Raw genomic sequence first — 15,872 nt, 5'->3', positions numbered from 1 at the left:
GTGAAAAAACTGGAATGATTCCCAGCTCTTAAGATGATTAAACTTCCTGAACAGACATTTGTCCACTCCTGATCTTAGCCCCTCTCCCCTCCACTAGAAATATGTACCCTGGATCCAGAGATGATGAATATATACAAAAACATTGTAAACTGTTGGCAATTTTTTCTTTCCTTGGAAAAACTACCTCTAGAACTGACTGGAGCTTTATCATCAAAATTGAGGGGTTTTAGAACCTTGTAGAAAGGACTGAACCATTCTTCTTGAATACAGGTGGTACTCAATATTTGCTAAATGAATCATTTCCGCAATTCTTAAAAACTAAGCTTTCTCAGAAAAGAGAGAGAATAGGAGCGTGAGCAAGCGTGTGTGAGTAAGATACTTCTCAGGCCCCTGCAAGATTAACTTAGCTATGCTGCGAGCCATTATGGGAGCAAAGAACAAGAAGCTCAGCACACCCAAGCTTCCAGAAGAGTGCCCAGCAGGACCAGAGCCAAAGGTGTGATCATAGCAGGGATCAAACGACAGAACTGCATCCTTCTGGGTCTGGGTGGAGTGCTTTTTTAACTAGCTAATTTACATTTTAATCAAAGGGAAGAGCAGAAAATGGCCCATTTCTTTACCACAACACCAGAAGGTAATCAAGATCACGGACTGGAGATTTAACACACACAGAGAGAATAGCCCTGTGATTGCAGTGAGACTTGAGCAAGGTGTCATAGAAAGAAAAGGCTGCAGACTTTTATTGAACTGTTTTAAAATACAAATCCAGAAGGTAGATAAGGATAGCAGGGGGAAAGTGAATTTTTAGGGACAGTCTTCTTGTGTAGAACGATAGACTAAACAGAAATGAAAACCTCTCCAGGATGTGTAAGAAATGCACATCATAAAATCTATCAAGAAACAATCTATCAATTTCCTTGAGAGATGGTCTTATGGGGGGCGGGCAGTTGGTGCGGAGGAACCAAGCACGTGATTTTTTTTTTCAATTCTGACAAAGCTTGGATGTTAACCTTTAGAAAGTCACAGAATGTGCACAACTTTCTATTCAATTTAGACAGTAATTCTCTAAATCAATGATTTATAGAAACCTGTGAAGACTTCCGGAAATTACTCAATACTTCTCCACTGGGGTATTTATAAATAAGAAGCTTTGTCAATAAAGATAGTTGTGGAGAGAAAAATCAAATAAAAAAGGGAAAAAAATTCATGGTTTAAAATCAGATTTCAAAATACAGCCAAAAGAAATGTATAGATTATTCCAGCTTGAGAAAAAAAAGTCACCAATAACTGGTTGACCTAAACCTGGTAAAAATCAATTTTACATACTCAAATAATTCTGGATAAGCAACAACAATTTCTTCTTGTTTTATTTTTGTTTTGTTTTGAATGGAAGCTGACACAGATTGTGAACAGAAGAGGGAAAAAACTTAATAGCCAGTTGTAAGCTTGATTTAAGTGTATATGAAAAGCATTTTGCAATACTTAAAACTACAAACACCTCCCCAATAGCACAACCAAATACATCACTGATACACTAATAGAACGGCTGAAGAATTGATAGTTTTTCACTCTTGTTCCCACTTTTCCTCCAAAAATCTCATTGACATCCCCAACATCTAATCTCCTCCCAACCCAAAAAACCTATGATCTTCAACACATTCATTCTCAATACTTTACTTTAAAAAGGGTAACATTTAGCCTTAGATATTCAGAAACTTATCTGACTATACATTATATATAATTCACCAAGAATCTGATGCTGATCAAAAAGTCATCAGCCCAGAAGGTAGCTCTAAATCCAAGGTGAACAGCAAGGATAAAATATGATCACAGCAGACAGATATAAGAAATCAGTATTTCAATATAAGGGCCAAATAGCAAAAGGCTTCTTCCTCCCACCTTTTAAATTCCATAGACCCCTATGTGACACTTCCAGAGCCACTCCAAAATGACCACAACTCTTATGTACCCCAATGTTAAATGCAACTATACCAAGTACTTACTTGTCTTGGAAAATTTCCTGAGCAGTCACTTGATCCTTTTTCTTGGCTTCAATCAGAGGAAAAAGGGTCTTTATTTTAGAGAGAGGAATCTGACTTTTCGTTGTCACCTCAGCGGGAGGATTCAGCATATTCCAAATATGCTGCTGAATTGGGGGTAGAGGCTCCCGGGGATGTAAAGCTCTGTGCAGCAGACACTGTTGGAAAAAGTAAGGATTTTAAAACACAGATGGAGACATACATGGCTTCTTTATATTTTCTGATCAGGGATCCTCCACCTTTAGTGTGGGAGGGCTAAGTGATTCATACCACATGTAAAAAACAATCAAGAGGATTCACCCAGAACCACCTTTGTTGGCAGGATATTGGTCAATACCTAAAACCAATTGTAAAAATAGATCCAAGCCTAGCAACAGTATCTTCTGCTCTGGACCTCCTGGAAAGGAGCCTCACCTTATAAATCAAAGCTGTTGCTTTTACTACTTGGGGAATATACAAGATTCCCTAAAATACCTAATTCTAAGACCTGATAATCAGGGATTATAACTTTCTTGTTATAATCCTTTTATCTCTCTTAATCATGCTGTGCTTTCTCCCTCACTTAATCTCAGAGAATGCCATGTGGTGGATGAAACAGGTGGCTACAGGGAAGCTGCCCATGCTCAGTGAGTCCCAGAGAGAGGTCTGCAAAAGAGATGAGAATACTGAGCTGTCCCTGAGTGCTGAGTTTGCACTTTTCAGCACAAGTCCATCCACCTTTCTCTCTCCCCACTGCTACCATTCTTGCCCAGGCCCTATCACCTCATCCCTGGCCTACCAGTCACCTTCTAACTGGTTTCCCGGCTTCTCCTTCCACTGTCTGACTGGAAGTGGTCCGAGAATGAACTGCTCACCATACCCTAGGGTCCTATGATGCAGCCCTGCTTGCCTCCTTGATCGCATCACCAGCCACTTGTTCTCCTCACTCACAACCCCAATAGGCTGGGCTCCTGCTTCGCTCATACACCAAGCTCATCCTAACTTTCGGGCCTGGGCTTAACACTACCTCTGCCTCCTCTGTCTTTCCCTAAACCTCAACAGAGTCAGCTCCACCCTTGCCCTTTTTTTAAAAATCATTTTAGTCTTTGCTGAAATACTATCTCCGCAGAGAGGCCTTCCCTGACACTCTATATGAAGTAGCCCCTCCACCCCTATTCTACCACCCCAGTCATTTTCTGTCACTTCCCTTATTTTATATTTTTTATAGCCTCCATCATTATCTAAAATCATCAATTTTTTAGTTTACTTGTTTATTATCTAACCCTCCTCCTTACAAGTAGGGCTCTTCTCTTCTTTACTGCTGAATGAATTCTAAGCACCAAAAATACTACCTGGCACATAATAAGCACCTGGCAGATAACAGCTGAAGGAATAAAGTGCTCTTTTCCAGGGCTCTAGTTGTTGACAGCGGTGTCAAGAAGCAACACCAAGGGGGAGGGGCGCCAAGATCAAGGCCAGGGCAAATTCTCCACTGCCCATGTGAGTGAAGTTCTACACAGCATGCCACCTCATTCAACCACCTATCCTGCCTCGAGTCTACTGGGCCAGGCCTTGGCCTGCCCAGAAAAGGAAATGCTCTAAAAGGAGTACAGAAAGGTAAACAGTAAGATTACTGTATTTATGGCTTGTATCTGTTTGTTATTCCAATAAGCATTTATTAAAGATAAATACAACCTACTCTAGATAAGTGTGCAAAATAGTATTCATAGAAGTTTCTCTTTTTCTCCACAGTGAACCATTTTGGTAAGCTTTGAACTGCTCTGCTCCTACCTTTCCTACAAATGGCACAAGACTTTAGGTCTTCAAGTACATTTGCCAAAAAAACACCAAAGGATTTTTATATCTGTAATTTATACTTCATTACACTTAGCATGCTAGAGTACAGATGGTCCCTGGTTTATGATGGTTCAATCTAAAATTTTTCCACTTTACAACAGTGTGAAAGCGATACTCATTCAGTAGAACTCAGTAGGACACTTGCAATGCTGGGCAGTGATATCAAGCTGCAGCTCCCAAGGGTAGACAACCTTTACAGTGCATGATATTGTCAGATGATTCTGCCCAACTGTAGGCTAATGTAAGTGTTTTGAGCACAGTTAAAGTAGGTGAGGCTAAGCTATGATGATCGGTAGGTTAGGTGTAGTAAATGCATTTTCAACTTATATTCTCAACTTAGATGGGTTTATAGGCGTGTATCCCCATCATAAACTGAGGGGCATGAGTATTCAGAGTCAAGTCTTCACATGTTAAGCTTCACATCTCTAATTTTAGAACAAAAGATTTTTTTCACTACTTAAAAGAATTACAAGCATCAAAAAACAGGCAGTTTCTTTCAAGTAGAGGATCCCTCAAATCACAAGCCCCAATATGGACTTAAGTTAGTTACAGATGTTTCATGAAATGAGTCATAAGGGAGAATCTGTGGTCTCTGCAGCACATGCCCTGTTACCCCCAACCTGCAGAAAAGGGCCCTCTACTCCTCTGTGAGCAACAGCTTGCCTTAAAAAGCTGCTTATATAATTTTTTTCAGTTTTGTGGGGGTCAGAGAAGCCTATGTCCTGCTGTCGTCAACTGAATCCAGGACTGGAATATTCCTTTCTCCTTCAACCTTGGTCTAGCCCTCCCCTTCCTCAGCATAAGTCAACTCTCTTGTCAACCTCCCCAATTTACCTTAATCCAATCTCTGCCTTCCAATTCCTTTGGACTCAGATTCAGAAGATTTTTTATATTTTCTGTATTTTAATTATTCTTTAATAATTTCACAATATAACCTTTTTATCTGACCCCTATGCTCCCTTTAATTATGAAATTTTTGAGAAATGTGGCATTAGAACACTTCTTCTCTAACAATGTTATATTATTATAGAGTTCATATAAGCTCTCCTACTATTTTGATATAGAAAATGAAGAAAAGTGTTATTTACATACAATACAGGAGAAAAGCCTGAAAAAATATAAAAGAGGCATCTGGCTGGGGGCTATGGTATACACCTGGAGTCCCATCTACTCAGAATGCTTGAGCCCAGGAGTTAAAGACCAGCCTAGGAACCTTTTTTTTCCTTTATTTTTAAAGACTCGGTCTCATTCTGTCGCCCAGGCTGGAGTACAGGGGCGTGATCTCGGCTAACTCCAATCTCCATCTCCCAGGTTCACGCAATTCTCCCACTTCAGCCTCCTGAGAAGCTGGGATTACAGGCACGTGCTACCATGCCTGGCTAATTTATTTTTTGGTAGAGACAGGGTTTCACCATGTTAGCCAGGCTGGTCTTGAACTCCTGACCTCAAGTGATGCACCTGCCTCAGCCTCCCAAAGTGCTGGGATTACAGGCGTGAACCACCGCACGTGGCCAAGACTTGTCTTCACAAAAATTTTTACAAATGAGCCAGGCATGGTGGCATGTGCCTGCAATCCCAGCTGTTCAGGAGACTGAGGCGGGAAGAGTGCTTGAGCACAGGAGTTTGAGGCTATAGTGAGCTATGATCACAACACTGCACTCCAGCATGGGCAACTGGCCTTCCTGTATTTTTTTTTGTTAAAGTAAGCTTCTTCCAGAAAAAAAAAAAGAAAAAAGAAAGAAAAAGAAAGCATTCCAACTTTATTTTTCTTTTTAAGAGCTCAGAATATTTTTACCTTCTGAAGTAGGAGAGGAAGATGTTATTCTTCCATTAAATAGAGCAAATGGGGCCTTCAGAGAAGAAAGACATTTATTTAGGACTTGCCAATTACCGCAACTTTGCACTTAGCTCTCTTTCATTTAAAAGAAATATGACTTGTTCATCCTTCTTCTCTCACCTGAAATAATCTCTGAAATCGAGGATTTGGGATTTTGGTGGTTGGAAACAAGTCTTCAAGGGTGTCTGTCTTCTCATCTTTCTTTGCCAAGCTCATGGAGTCAATCAAAGCATCAACAGCATTCAACTGTGCCTCTTAAACAGAGAAGCCGAAAGAAAAATGATTATTTCCATTATTCTCCACTAAAACAAATGCTTTCTACGTAGAGCTATCCACAGCAATATTGGCAGGTTATACAGTCCTGGCCCTGCCAAAGTATTCTCTAGCTATGCACGTATTTAACCCAAGTCTTGGTTTTCTTATCCATGAAAAGATCGATTTAGAGTGACTGACTGATTAGGTTCCAGTTCAGTGAGCCTTTGACAATGGAGTATCAGATCAAAAGCAAGAAAGTTTGTTTCAGAGGAATACAGCCATATAAAAACCAATCCCTATAAGGAGACTGGAACAAAATATTTAGTATCCATTGAGCTAATATTTTAAAAACTAGTAATTAGCTAAAGAAGAAAAACATTAAAAAGAAAAAACCTCTCTGGTAATAAAGCACAAGCATTTTAATGACTTTAATATAACTTTTATCAGAGTACAGCACCTTAACAGGAAGACACCATTGGATCAGGGTGAGCTGATTCCTTCACAATCTACTGAGGCTGAATAAGCTCTCTCCTCTCTCAATGCCTCCATGACACTAATCACACCTGCGTACATGTCTTGCCCTATTCCATTCAAACTCTCAAGTTCCATGAGAGCAGAAATACGACATCCTCTTTCCTTAGGTCTCTCCTAATACTAATAAAAAACAAGTGCTCCTCAATAAAAATCTACTCAGTCAATAAAAATGGTACAGCCCAAAGCAATATGGACGAAAGGCAATTCTCCCAAAAATACTTCTACCTAAACTACTGTGTGTAACTTTCATTTTGCTGATTCATACAGCAGTTCAGCTGTTGAACCTGAGGCACTATTTTTGGAACATTCACAGTCACCAGGCAAAAGGTGGAAAAGAGTAAGTAGTTCCTAAAAAGTACATTATACTTCTATTCTGCACCTTTTCAAATATCCCTTTTGTACAGCTACAACAAAATAAAAGAGCATACAGATATTTATCATCAGATATTTCTTTTCTACCCATTTATGGACTTTTCATGGTGAAACCATGGAGGTTTCAGGCAATGGCACAGCCAACACCATCTTGAACTTGCTAATTCAAGGCCCTCCCAGCAACAGGTAGGGGGCAGTACTTGTACATGTGAACATTCAGTGATTTTCACCTACTACTACAAGGTAGTAGGAGGCCAGATCATCCTGGCATTGCATCCCTACATAGACATCTACTGGGAAATACACGAAATAACTTTAATGTTCCATTTTTCCAATGGAGAAAATGTAAACAAATGTTAACTCGCAGAAAATAGATAACAGAAGATATTTAATGTTTCAGATCCTGAGTGATTTATGTCGACAAAATAAATTATCAATAAAGTGGGTTTTTAAAAATATTCTGGGCTGGACGTGATGGCTTACACCCATAATTCCAACAGTTTGGGAGGCTGAGATGTGAGGATTGTTTGAACCCAGGAGTTTAAGACCAGCCACAACAACATAGTGAGATTCCATCTCTACAAACAATTTTAAAAATGAGCCAGCCACGGTGGCGCGTACCTGTAGTCCCAACTACTTAGGAGGCCGAGGCAAGAGGATTGCTTGAGCCAGAATTGGCTGTGTCCCCACCCAAATCTCAACTTGAATTGTATCTCCCAGAATTCCCACATGTGGTGGGAGAGACCCAGGGGGAGGTAAATGAATCAGAGGGGCTGGTCTTTCTCGTGCTATTCTCATGATAGTGAATAAGTCTATAGATTTATTCACTCCAGATCTGATGGGTTTATTACGGGTTTCTACTTTTGCTTCTTCCTCATTTTCTCTTGCTGCCACCATGTAAGTGCCTTTCACCTCCCACCAAGATTCTGAGGCTTCCCCAGCCATGTGGAACTGTAAGTCCAATTAAACCACTTTTTCTTCCCAGTCTCGGGTATGTCTTTATCAGCAGTATGAAAATGAACTAATACACACGGAGTTTGAGGCTCCAGTAAGCTATGATCATGCCGCTGCACTCCAGCCAGGTGACAGAGTGAGACCCTGTCTCAAATAAATAAATAATTAAATATTCTACTCATTTAAATTTTGGAATTATCAGGAAGTAGAGACAGAGTAATACTGTAATACAGTGGCAACTTCCATACAATCAGGTCCATGCCTGCCTCCACCGTGATGCAGACAGACTCATTTCTGGAAGGAAGATAAAGATACAGGCCCTAGGGACCCATCTGATTCTTGGCCTTTTTATAGCACACTACTTCCAAAGGATCTAGCCAAAATAACAGAAAGAATTGAGTTCCGAGACTCACCTCACAATTCCCTAATCTTAACACAGACACAGACAATATACATAAACTTGTAACCTAAAACATCTACTCATCATTTGTTGTTCTTTTCGGTATGTTTTCTACTTCTGCCCCCTATTATATTTTATTACAAGTGTTTTAAATGACAGGCTCTCTGGAAGACTGGACCTGTGGCTCTAAGAATAATTCTATATAGGACCCTGACATTTGCAGCCAGATGCTCAATCAGGACCTTTCACATCAAGCCTGAAGTAACTCCTAAAAGCCAGAAATAACAATGAGACTTGGACTGTTGGTGCAAACTACAAAAACAGGGCAAAGAGAAAAGTTAATCTTCAGCACTGTCACTTTTCATTTCAAAGCTACATCAGACTTTACACAGAACACTAAAGTCACAGGTTTGATACTGCTCAGATTCACTTCGGCAGGGGCAAACTCTGCTCACAACTAGAGATGGACATCCATTACCATCAAGCTTTCCCCTAGGTACATGCTCCAAGGCAAAAACTAGACAGTGTTGCGTGAGTTTAAGGCAAACCTATCCCTACTACTGGAAAAACACCAAGTAAACCACCTTCATCATTACTGTGTCTAAGTGTATGATTGGAAATCCAACTAATTGTACCCTATAAATACCTAGCCCCAACCAACAACTAGCAGACAGGTGATTTCCCAAGAACAGTGTGTGTAGTCAATGAGTGATCTAAATGAAAACAAACTCACCGGTGGGAGCATATTTCTTACTGTTTTTCAAGGATGAAAACATGTATTGCCGCAAGTCTTCCATGAAAGGCAGCTGCACATACACTAAACACTAATGAGAAAGAAAGGGGGTAAAAGCAGAAACGATGAAATTAATGAAAAAATATAAAACTGATCCCAAATTCTGTGAAAGTAGCATAACAGAAATATTTCAAAAATCGGACAGCCCAACTCTGGCATATGAAAAGTGAAGTGTTTTGACTTCTGCTACTGGCTGTTCACAACTGCAAACAGTATAAAGAATATTAAGCATAAGAGAAATGTATAAAAGAATACTAAAGGACTGCTATCAAATGCATGACCAATACAACAAATGAGAAGACTGGGGTGACCAGAAGGTTGACCTGGAAGTCAAGATATGTGCCTTCTCTTTCCAGCTCGGCCACAGTAAGTTCTCTGAGACAGAAGAAATGATAAGGAATTTAGAACTGTATTTTACACAAGAGAGCCCTAAATAAACTGTTTCACAAAGATCACAACAAAATCATATCCTCAACCTTTATTCATAGTTTTCATTTGTAAAAATGGAGGTAATTTCTCTATTTGGTTCCAATAAGTCAAGAAGGATGAGAACCAAGAAAAGGCCATGGTGAACCTTTATTGATTAGATTCTTTTAATCTAAAACGATTTTCATAATACTTAATAAAAAGATTCTTATAATACTTTATAATTAAAAGTTTCTTATATTATTTTTATAACGTATACTTTTTCCTCCAACCGAAAGTGTGGTTCACAGATCAGTATCAGCATTTCTCCAGAGAAAGAGAATCTGGGCCCTGCCCCAGAACTACACAATTAGGATCTGCATTTTAACAAGATCCCCAAGTAATTATCATGAACATTAACAGCTGAGAAACACTGCTTAGAATAAAGGAACTGAAGAAAAAAAATAACATTAAGACTTTGGGTTTTACCTCATAGTTATGCTTGATATGAGGAAAAGCCACGCCGACTTGAGGATTAGCTCTTTTGTCATAAGCATATCGAACTATGGCCACCATGTCTAAGTCATCCAAAGCATGAATCAGGGAGGAAAGTGCAACTGCTGCTGCCTGGTAAGAAAGATGGATGTATTAACACATATTCAACATGTGAGAGTTTTCACAACAGAACTAAATACTTTAAGACTGTTATCACTTTCTATTTTATATTTTTTAGGGTGCCCCCTGACTTTAAGGATGAAGTGCACACATTTGCTTTTGATTACATTTACTGTAGCTCTTCTGGGACTTAACCTCATTAACTAAATCCTCTGTCTTACTGCTTCAACCTTCCTTCTCTAAATTTTTATCTTTACCCTAAAAATAAACTCAGCCCTCCTAAACAAATCTTTTGTTTGTCCTTCCCTCTCCACAAATTGCTATCAGTATCTTTCCTGTCTTTACCTCTGAATTTCTTAAAATAATTGGCATGCTGTTTCCACTGCTTAGTGCATAATTATTCTTCAGTCTAGTCCAGCTACTGCCCCCACTTCCTTAATGAAATTATCCTCTGAAGTCACCCATCACCTTCTAATTGCCAACTCCTTGGTTCTCGATTTTTTTGTTTGACAGTAGCATCTCACCATTCCACTGTCTCTATATACTTTCTCCTTCATGGCTTCAAAAACAACATTCTCCCCTGATTATTCTCTTTTCTCCACCAATTTGTAAATTCTACTTTAGACCTTTCCCTCCTCCTCTCACTCTAAAATTCTACTTGGGGATTATTTCATCCAGTCCCATGAGTTGATGAATCAAAAATCTGTACATTCTTTTATTTCTTTTTTTTTTTTTGAGACAGAGTTTCGCTCTTGTTGCCCAGGCTGGAATGCAATGGCGTGATCTCAGTTCACCGCAACCTCCACCTCCCAGGTTCAAGCGATCTTCCTGCCTCAGCCTCCCAAGTAGCTGGGATTACAAGTATGTGCCACCACGCCCAGCTAATTTTGTATTTTTAGTAGAGACGGGGTTTCTCCATGTTGGTCAGGCTGGTCTCGAACTCCCAACTTCAGGTGATCCGCCTGCCTTGGCCTCCCAAAGTGCTGGGATTACAGGCGTGAGCCACCGCACCAGGCCTGTACATTCATTTTTAAAACTCTCCTAAGATCTAGACTTAGACTGCCTGCTAGCTGGTGGATATCTGACACGGCATCTTCAGTTATCTCAAACTGTTCAGTATGAACTGTTCACATTCACCACAACAAGACTAAAACCTAAACTTACTATCTTTCCCCCTCATTCTCCTCCTGGATTCCCTATTTCCATTAACATCATTGGCTAATCAACCACACTGGAAACCCCGGTCTTTGATAATGCCACCGCACCATTCTCATCCTTCACTTTTTTTTTTTGAGACAGAGTCTCACTCTGTCCCCCAGGCTGGAGTGCAGTGGCACAATCTCGGCTCACTGCAGCTTCTGTGTCCCCCGTTCAAGCAATGTTTGTGCCTCAGCCTCCCGAGTAGCTGGAATTATAGGCACGTGCCACCATGCCCAGCTAACTTTTTGTATTTTTAGTAGAGATGGGGTTTTGCCATGTTGCCCAGACTGGTCTCGAACTCCTGACCTCAAGTGATCCACCTACCTTGGCCTCTCAAAGTGCTAGGCCTCAACCCTCACCTTTTAAGTGTTCACGAAACTACCAATTCTACCTCTATACTGTCTCTCAAATCCATCTCTTCCCTGACAGCCGCCTCTGTTCCCAGAGCTCATCACGTCACTCCCTTCCAGTGGTTCCTCTATTCTGGCCTCACTGAGCTGATCACTGATTGGGGGCAGGTCTCATACTTGGCCTTTGCTCATACCATTACCTCCTAGCTAGAATGCCCCTTTACTAATCTCTGGCTCTCCAGCTTCTAACCTTTTCTCTAGGCTTAGTAAATTGATACCCTCTCCATTCCAGATTTACCTTAGTCAGCTCTCTCTCTCTCTCTCTCTCTGCAGAAACTCCCCAAACACTATGTACTTCTCTCACTATCACGGTTAACCTTATCAAAGTTAAAAACCTATGACCTCTCAGCCATGCTGTTGTAAAAACAAAACAAACAAACAAACAAAAAACCTATGACCCCAAGACCTGGCCATTAGAATCCTGTACAGATTTCATAACAGAATCATTACTTTTTCAGTTCAATTCAAAGGCTACTTTACTCAGTGCCTGTTCTTTGCCAGGCACTGTCTTGAGCCCTGTGAAAAAACAAAGCCAAGTCCTTGACCTCACTTACCTAATACATTCTTTATTAGCAGAAATGAGATATGTAGCAAATATGAAACATGTATGTTCTAATAGTTAAGTCCCATAAGAAAGGGCTAGATAAGCACAATGAGAATCTGAGGAAGAGATTACTTCCAATTTGTTTGAAGTTTTTATTTATATGTCTTTGACAGGACCAATTAGGATGTTTAAAAGAAGGAAGGGGCTGGGCACGGTGGCTCACAACTGTAATCCCAACACTTTGGGAGGCTGAGGAGGGGGGTGGATCACCTGAGGTCAGGAGTTAAAGACCAGCCTAGCCAACATGGTGAAACCCCCATCTCTACAAAAAATACAAAAATTAGCCAGGCGTTGTGGCGGGCATCTGTAATCCCAGCTACTCGGGAGGCTGAGACAGGAGAATCACTTGAACCCGGGAGGCAGAGGTTACAGTGAACCGAGAACGTACCACTGTACTCCAGCATGGGCTACAAAAAGCCAAACTCCGTCTCAAAAAAAAAAAAAACAAGAAGAAGGATGGGGCTGTGAATGACTGCTACATGGTGAAACAGTACTACAGCTGTGTATAACTTAACTAAAGCTCCATTTCCTTCCTTTCTTTTCCCTCCTTGTTTTCTACACACAGAGAAAATCAGCACATGAAAGTATAGATTCTCAATACAAAAAATTATATGCTAATGACCAGAGAAAACTTTTTAAAGAGGGAATTATCCAAAGAATCAGAATATTTGAGCTAAAAAACAACAGTATTCATCTAGTTTAACAATCCACACGTACATCTGACTAGTGGTGATAAAGACTTTTATTGTAAACTTACAGAAATGGGGATCTGATCATCTTACAAGAAAACAATCCAGTGGGGACAGTAATCCTTGTTGACAAAATAATTCTTCATCTTGAACAAAAAGCACCACCTGCTGTTTCCAGTTCACCCCTCTGATACGAAGCAGAGTTTAATTTCTATTCTACAAGATAATTCTCCAAATGCATGAAGAATGCTATTATGTCTGCCATCCCTCCTACACCCCTGCCTACCTACACAAGTCTTCTCCAGGCATTTTTTTGTTTTGTTTTACTGGAAGTCCTCATATGACATTGTTTCCTTACTCCCTTGCTTATCTCAGAAGCTCCAATTAGATATTATCATTTTTTGACGACCTCAAAAACTGACACTAGAGAGTATCCCTTTGCCATTAGGAGATAAATCTGTTTTTCTTGAGTTATCTCAAAGTGATCCTATGATATACAGAAATTAGTGTTGTATAAGGCCAGATTTGAATTACACAATCCACAAGGCTGCCCTTAGCTAGCAAGCCTACATCATTACCCAACACGTGTGTCTCAACACAACTTTGTGATTCCTCACTGCATACCCAGCAAGTCTCATGAAGTGATCAGAATGTTCTTTGCATAAAGAGACAGTAAGTGGAAGTTAAAACTTCAGCAGAAGCAAGGAATGGTGGCGCACACCTATAGTCCCAGCTATCTGGGAAACAGAGGTAGGAGAATCGCTTGAGCCCAGGGGTTCCAGGCCAGCCTGGGAAACATATGAGATCTTGTCTCTTAAAAAAACAAAACAAAATAAAACTTCAGCTAAGTTGTGGTTTGACAGTATATACTAGACTTCCATGATTCCCAACAGGATTTGATTCAAGAGAAATCCATGAAGTAGGATTCTCAAATTTGAAGATTCATGTATGCTAATATTGTGCTCTAATAATTCATTCAGAACAGGGTAGAAGCCAAACATTTTCTTCCCTTAACTGTTCTGAGATAATAATGGCATACCCATCCACTATATCAGCAACCAGCTACCTTCCAGAAGTGATGAGAAAAAGAGAACTATACTAGTTATACCACCACCCTACCCCCACCCCAAACAAGCCTTCTACATCCAGTTTATTAATTACAAATGCAAATACTTCAGGAACTTGGAAACCTGCTTGAGCTGCCTTAAACAGATAGTAGATTGCAATCTTCCAGTTAAAATCAGTATCTCCAACAAAGTTAGTTCTAACTTGGAGATCAAACAGAAAATATTTACAGAAAGGGCAGATGTGAGTATAGAATGCAGCAGTCATAGGCTGTTAGCTAGAGAAAAACCAGCCTGAAAATAGAGTATCTTGGGGAGGCAGGAAGAGTACCGAGAGAGGAATAGAGAAAAGACACATTTCCTCAATGACAAAAGCAGACTATTGAGTCACTGAAGTGCACATCCAGGATGCTTATGACAACACAAAATGTCAACCTGACCCCAACCCTCCTTAACATTTGACTGTGAAATTCCCATTCCTAAATGCAGTGGTTCAAAATGTTTTTAATACTTCCTTGGTCTCCATGTCCTCGGGTCTTGTGCTCATGCTAACACAAATTAATTTACCACATCTCCATTTTCAGTTAAACATCAGTGGATTTCCCCACTCCTATTGCAAGAATTCATGTCATTTTAAACTATAAAAGCCCCAAACAACTTGCTTTCATAGACTTACAATTCAATTCTGTAGCACTACCTCAAAGACCTGCTGCCAACTCACCTCATCATCTCTTGCTGCAAAGACCTTTAGAACTTGATTTCCCATGAAGAATCTTCTCTGAACCTACAAGAGAGGAAAAGAATTGCTTTTGATCCAAAATAAGTAACATGTATAACCACGACACACATTGCCAAGAAATTCCATTCAAAATCCTCTTACTGAAAAACATTCAGATACTAAAAACACCTTATTACCTGAAGTTTAATTCAATACAACACAACAAATATCTGAGCACCCAGCATGCGTCCAAGATTATCTGAGTACTGTAAACACAACAGTGAACAGAATATAATCTTGCCCTTGAGGAGCTTCAGTGATAAATATGAAATTAACTGCAGTGCAGTATTATGGTCCAGGGTTACATGGTGCTTTAAGAGCACATAAGGAGGGCACCAAGCCTGGTCATGAGGGATCAGGGAAGGTTTCTGCAAATGGTGACACCTAAGTCGAGACTTAAAAGGACAAACAGGAACTAAGAGAAAAGTCTGGGCACAAGCGTTCCAGGCAGAGAAAACAGTACCGATAGAAGTCTGGAGTGCTGTAAAAGCATGGTACATTTGGAGAACTGCTCTTGGAGTAGTACAGTGCCACTGTGTGAGAGGAAAGGTGAAAAATTAGATTTCAGAGATTAACAAAGATCAGATGATGAAGTCTCCTAAGAACAAAGCTAAGTGGTTTGCATTTCCTCCTAAGAGTAGCACTGAGGCACTGATGAACAGTAGAGGCCTGAGTGAAGAATTAGAGGGGAAGGGTTGAAAGAAAGAGAAATTAAATCAAAAATAAGTACTGCATGTCTCTCCCCCCACCCCCTTAAATTCAATTAACTTATCTAGCACAGTATCAAGAGGGGTCAAGACAGCTCTACTAATACCAGATTAGAAAATGAGTATTGAAGAGTTCTGAAAATCATAACCACCTGCACTTATCTACCAAGATCAACTTTGTCTGATCTATGAAATCTGGAGCCTGGGGTTTATTTTTAAGAACATGCAATGTGCTGTATTGGGCAATGTTTCTCATGCATTTTTATGCCCTCCCACCTCTAGAGTTGAGAGATTATGAGCACTTTCACCATAATACCAGCTCAAGAAGACTGAACCTCAAAGGGATGAGGGTTAGGCCCACATAATTCAAATACCCCTCA

At 40.1% G+C, this 15,872-nt stretch overlaps 1 protein-coding gene across 1 annotated transcript in view; it reads right to left on the bottom strand.

Annotated features, from left to right (window-relative positions):
* The window catches only part of XRCC5 (X-ray repair cross complementing 5), a 93,891-nt gene that overhangs the window by 55,948 nt on the left and 22,071 nt on the right, over window positions 1-15,872 (bottom strand). Inside the window, exons 10-14 of the mRNA XM_004033174.3 lie at window positions 14,729-14,791; window positions 9,915-10,052; window positions 8,961-9,051; window positions 5,833-5,966; window positions 2,004-2,197 (exon numbers count right to left, since the gene is read on the bottom strand). Coding sequence (XP_004033222.2) covers window positions 2,004-2,197; window positions 5,833-5,966; window positions 8,961-9,051; window positions 9,915-10,052; window positions 14,729-14,791 — 620 coding nt within the window. The remainder of the gene's footprint in view (window positions 1-2,003; window positions 2,198-5,832; window positions 5,967-8,960; window positions 9,052-9,914; window positions 10,053-14,728; window positions 14,792-15,872) is intronic.

This window comes from Gorilla gorilla, chromosome 11 (assembly GCF_029281585.2).
Source record: "Gorilla gorilla gorilla isolate KB3781 chromosome 11, NHGRI_mGorGor1-v2.1_pri, whole genome shotgun sequence".
In the NCBI taxonomy this organism is placed as follows: Eukaryota; Metazoa; Chordata; class Mammalia; order Primates; family Hominidae; genus Gorilla; species Gorilla gorilla.
This window is presented reverse-complemented; position numbering and strand designations above follow the sequence as displayed.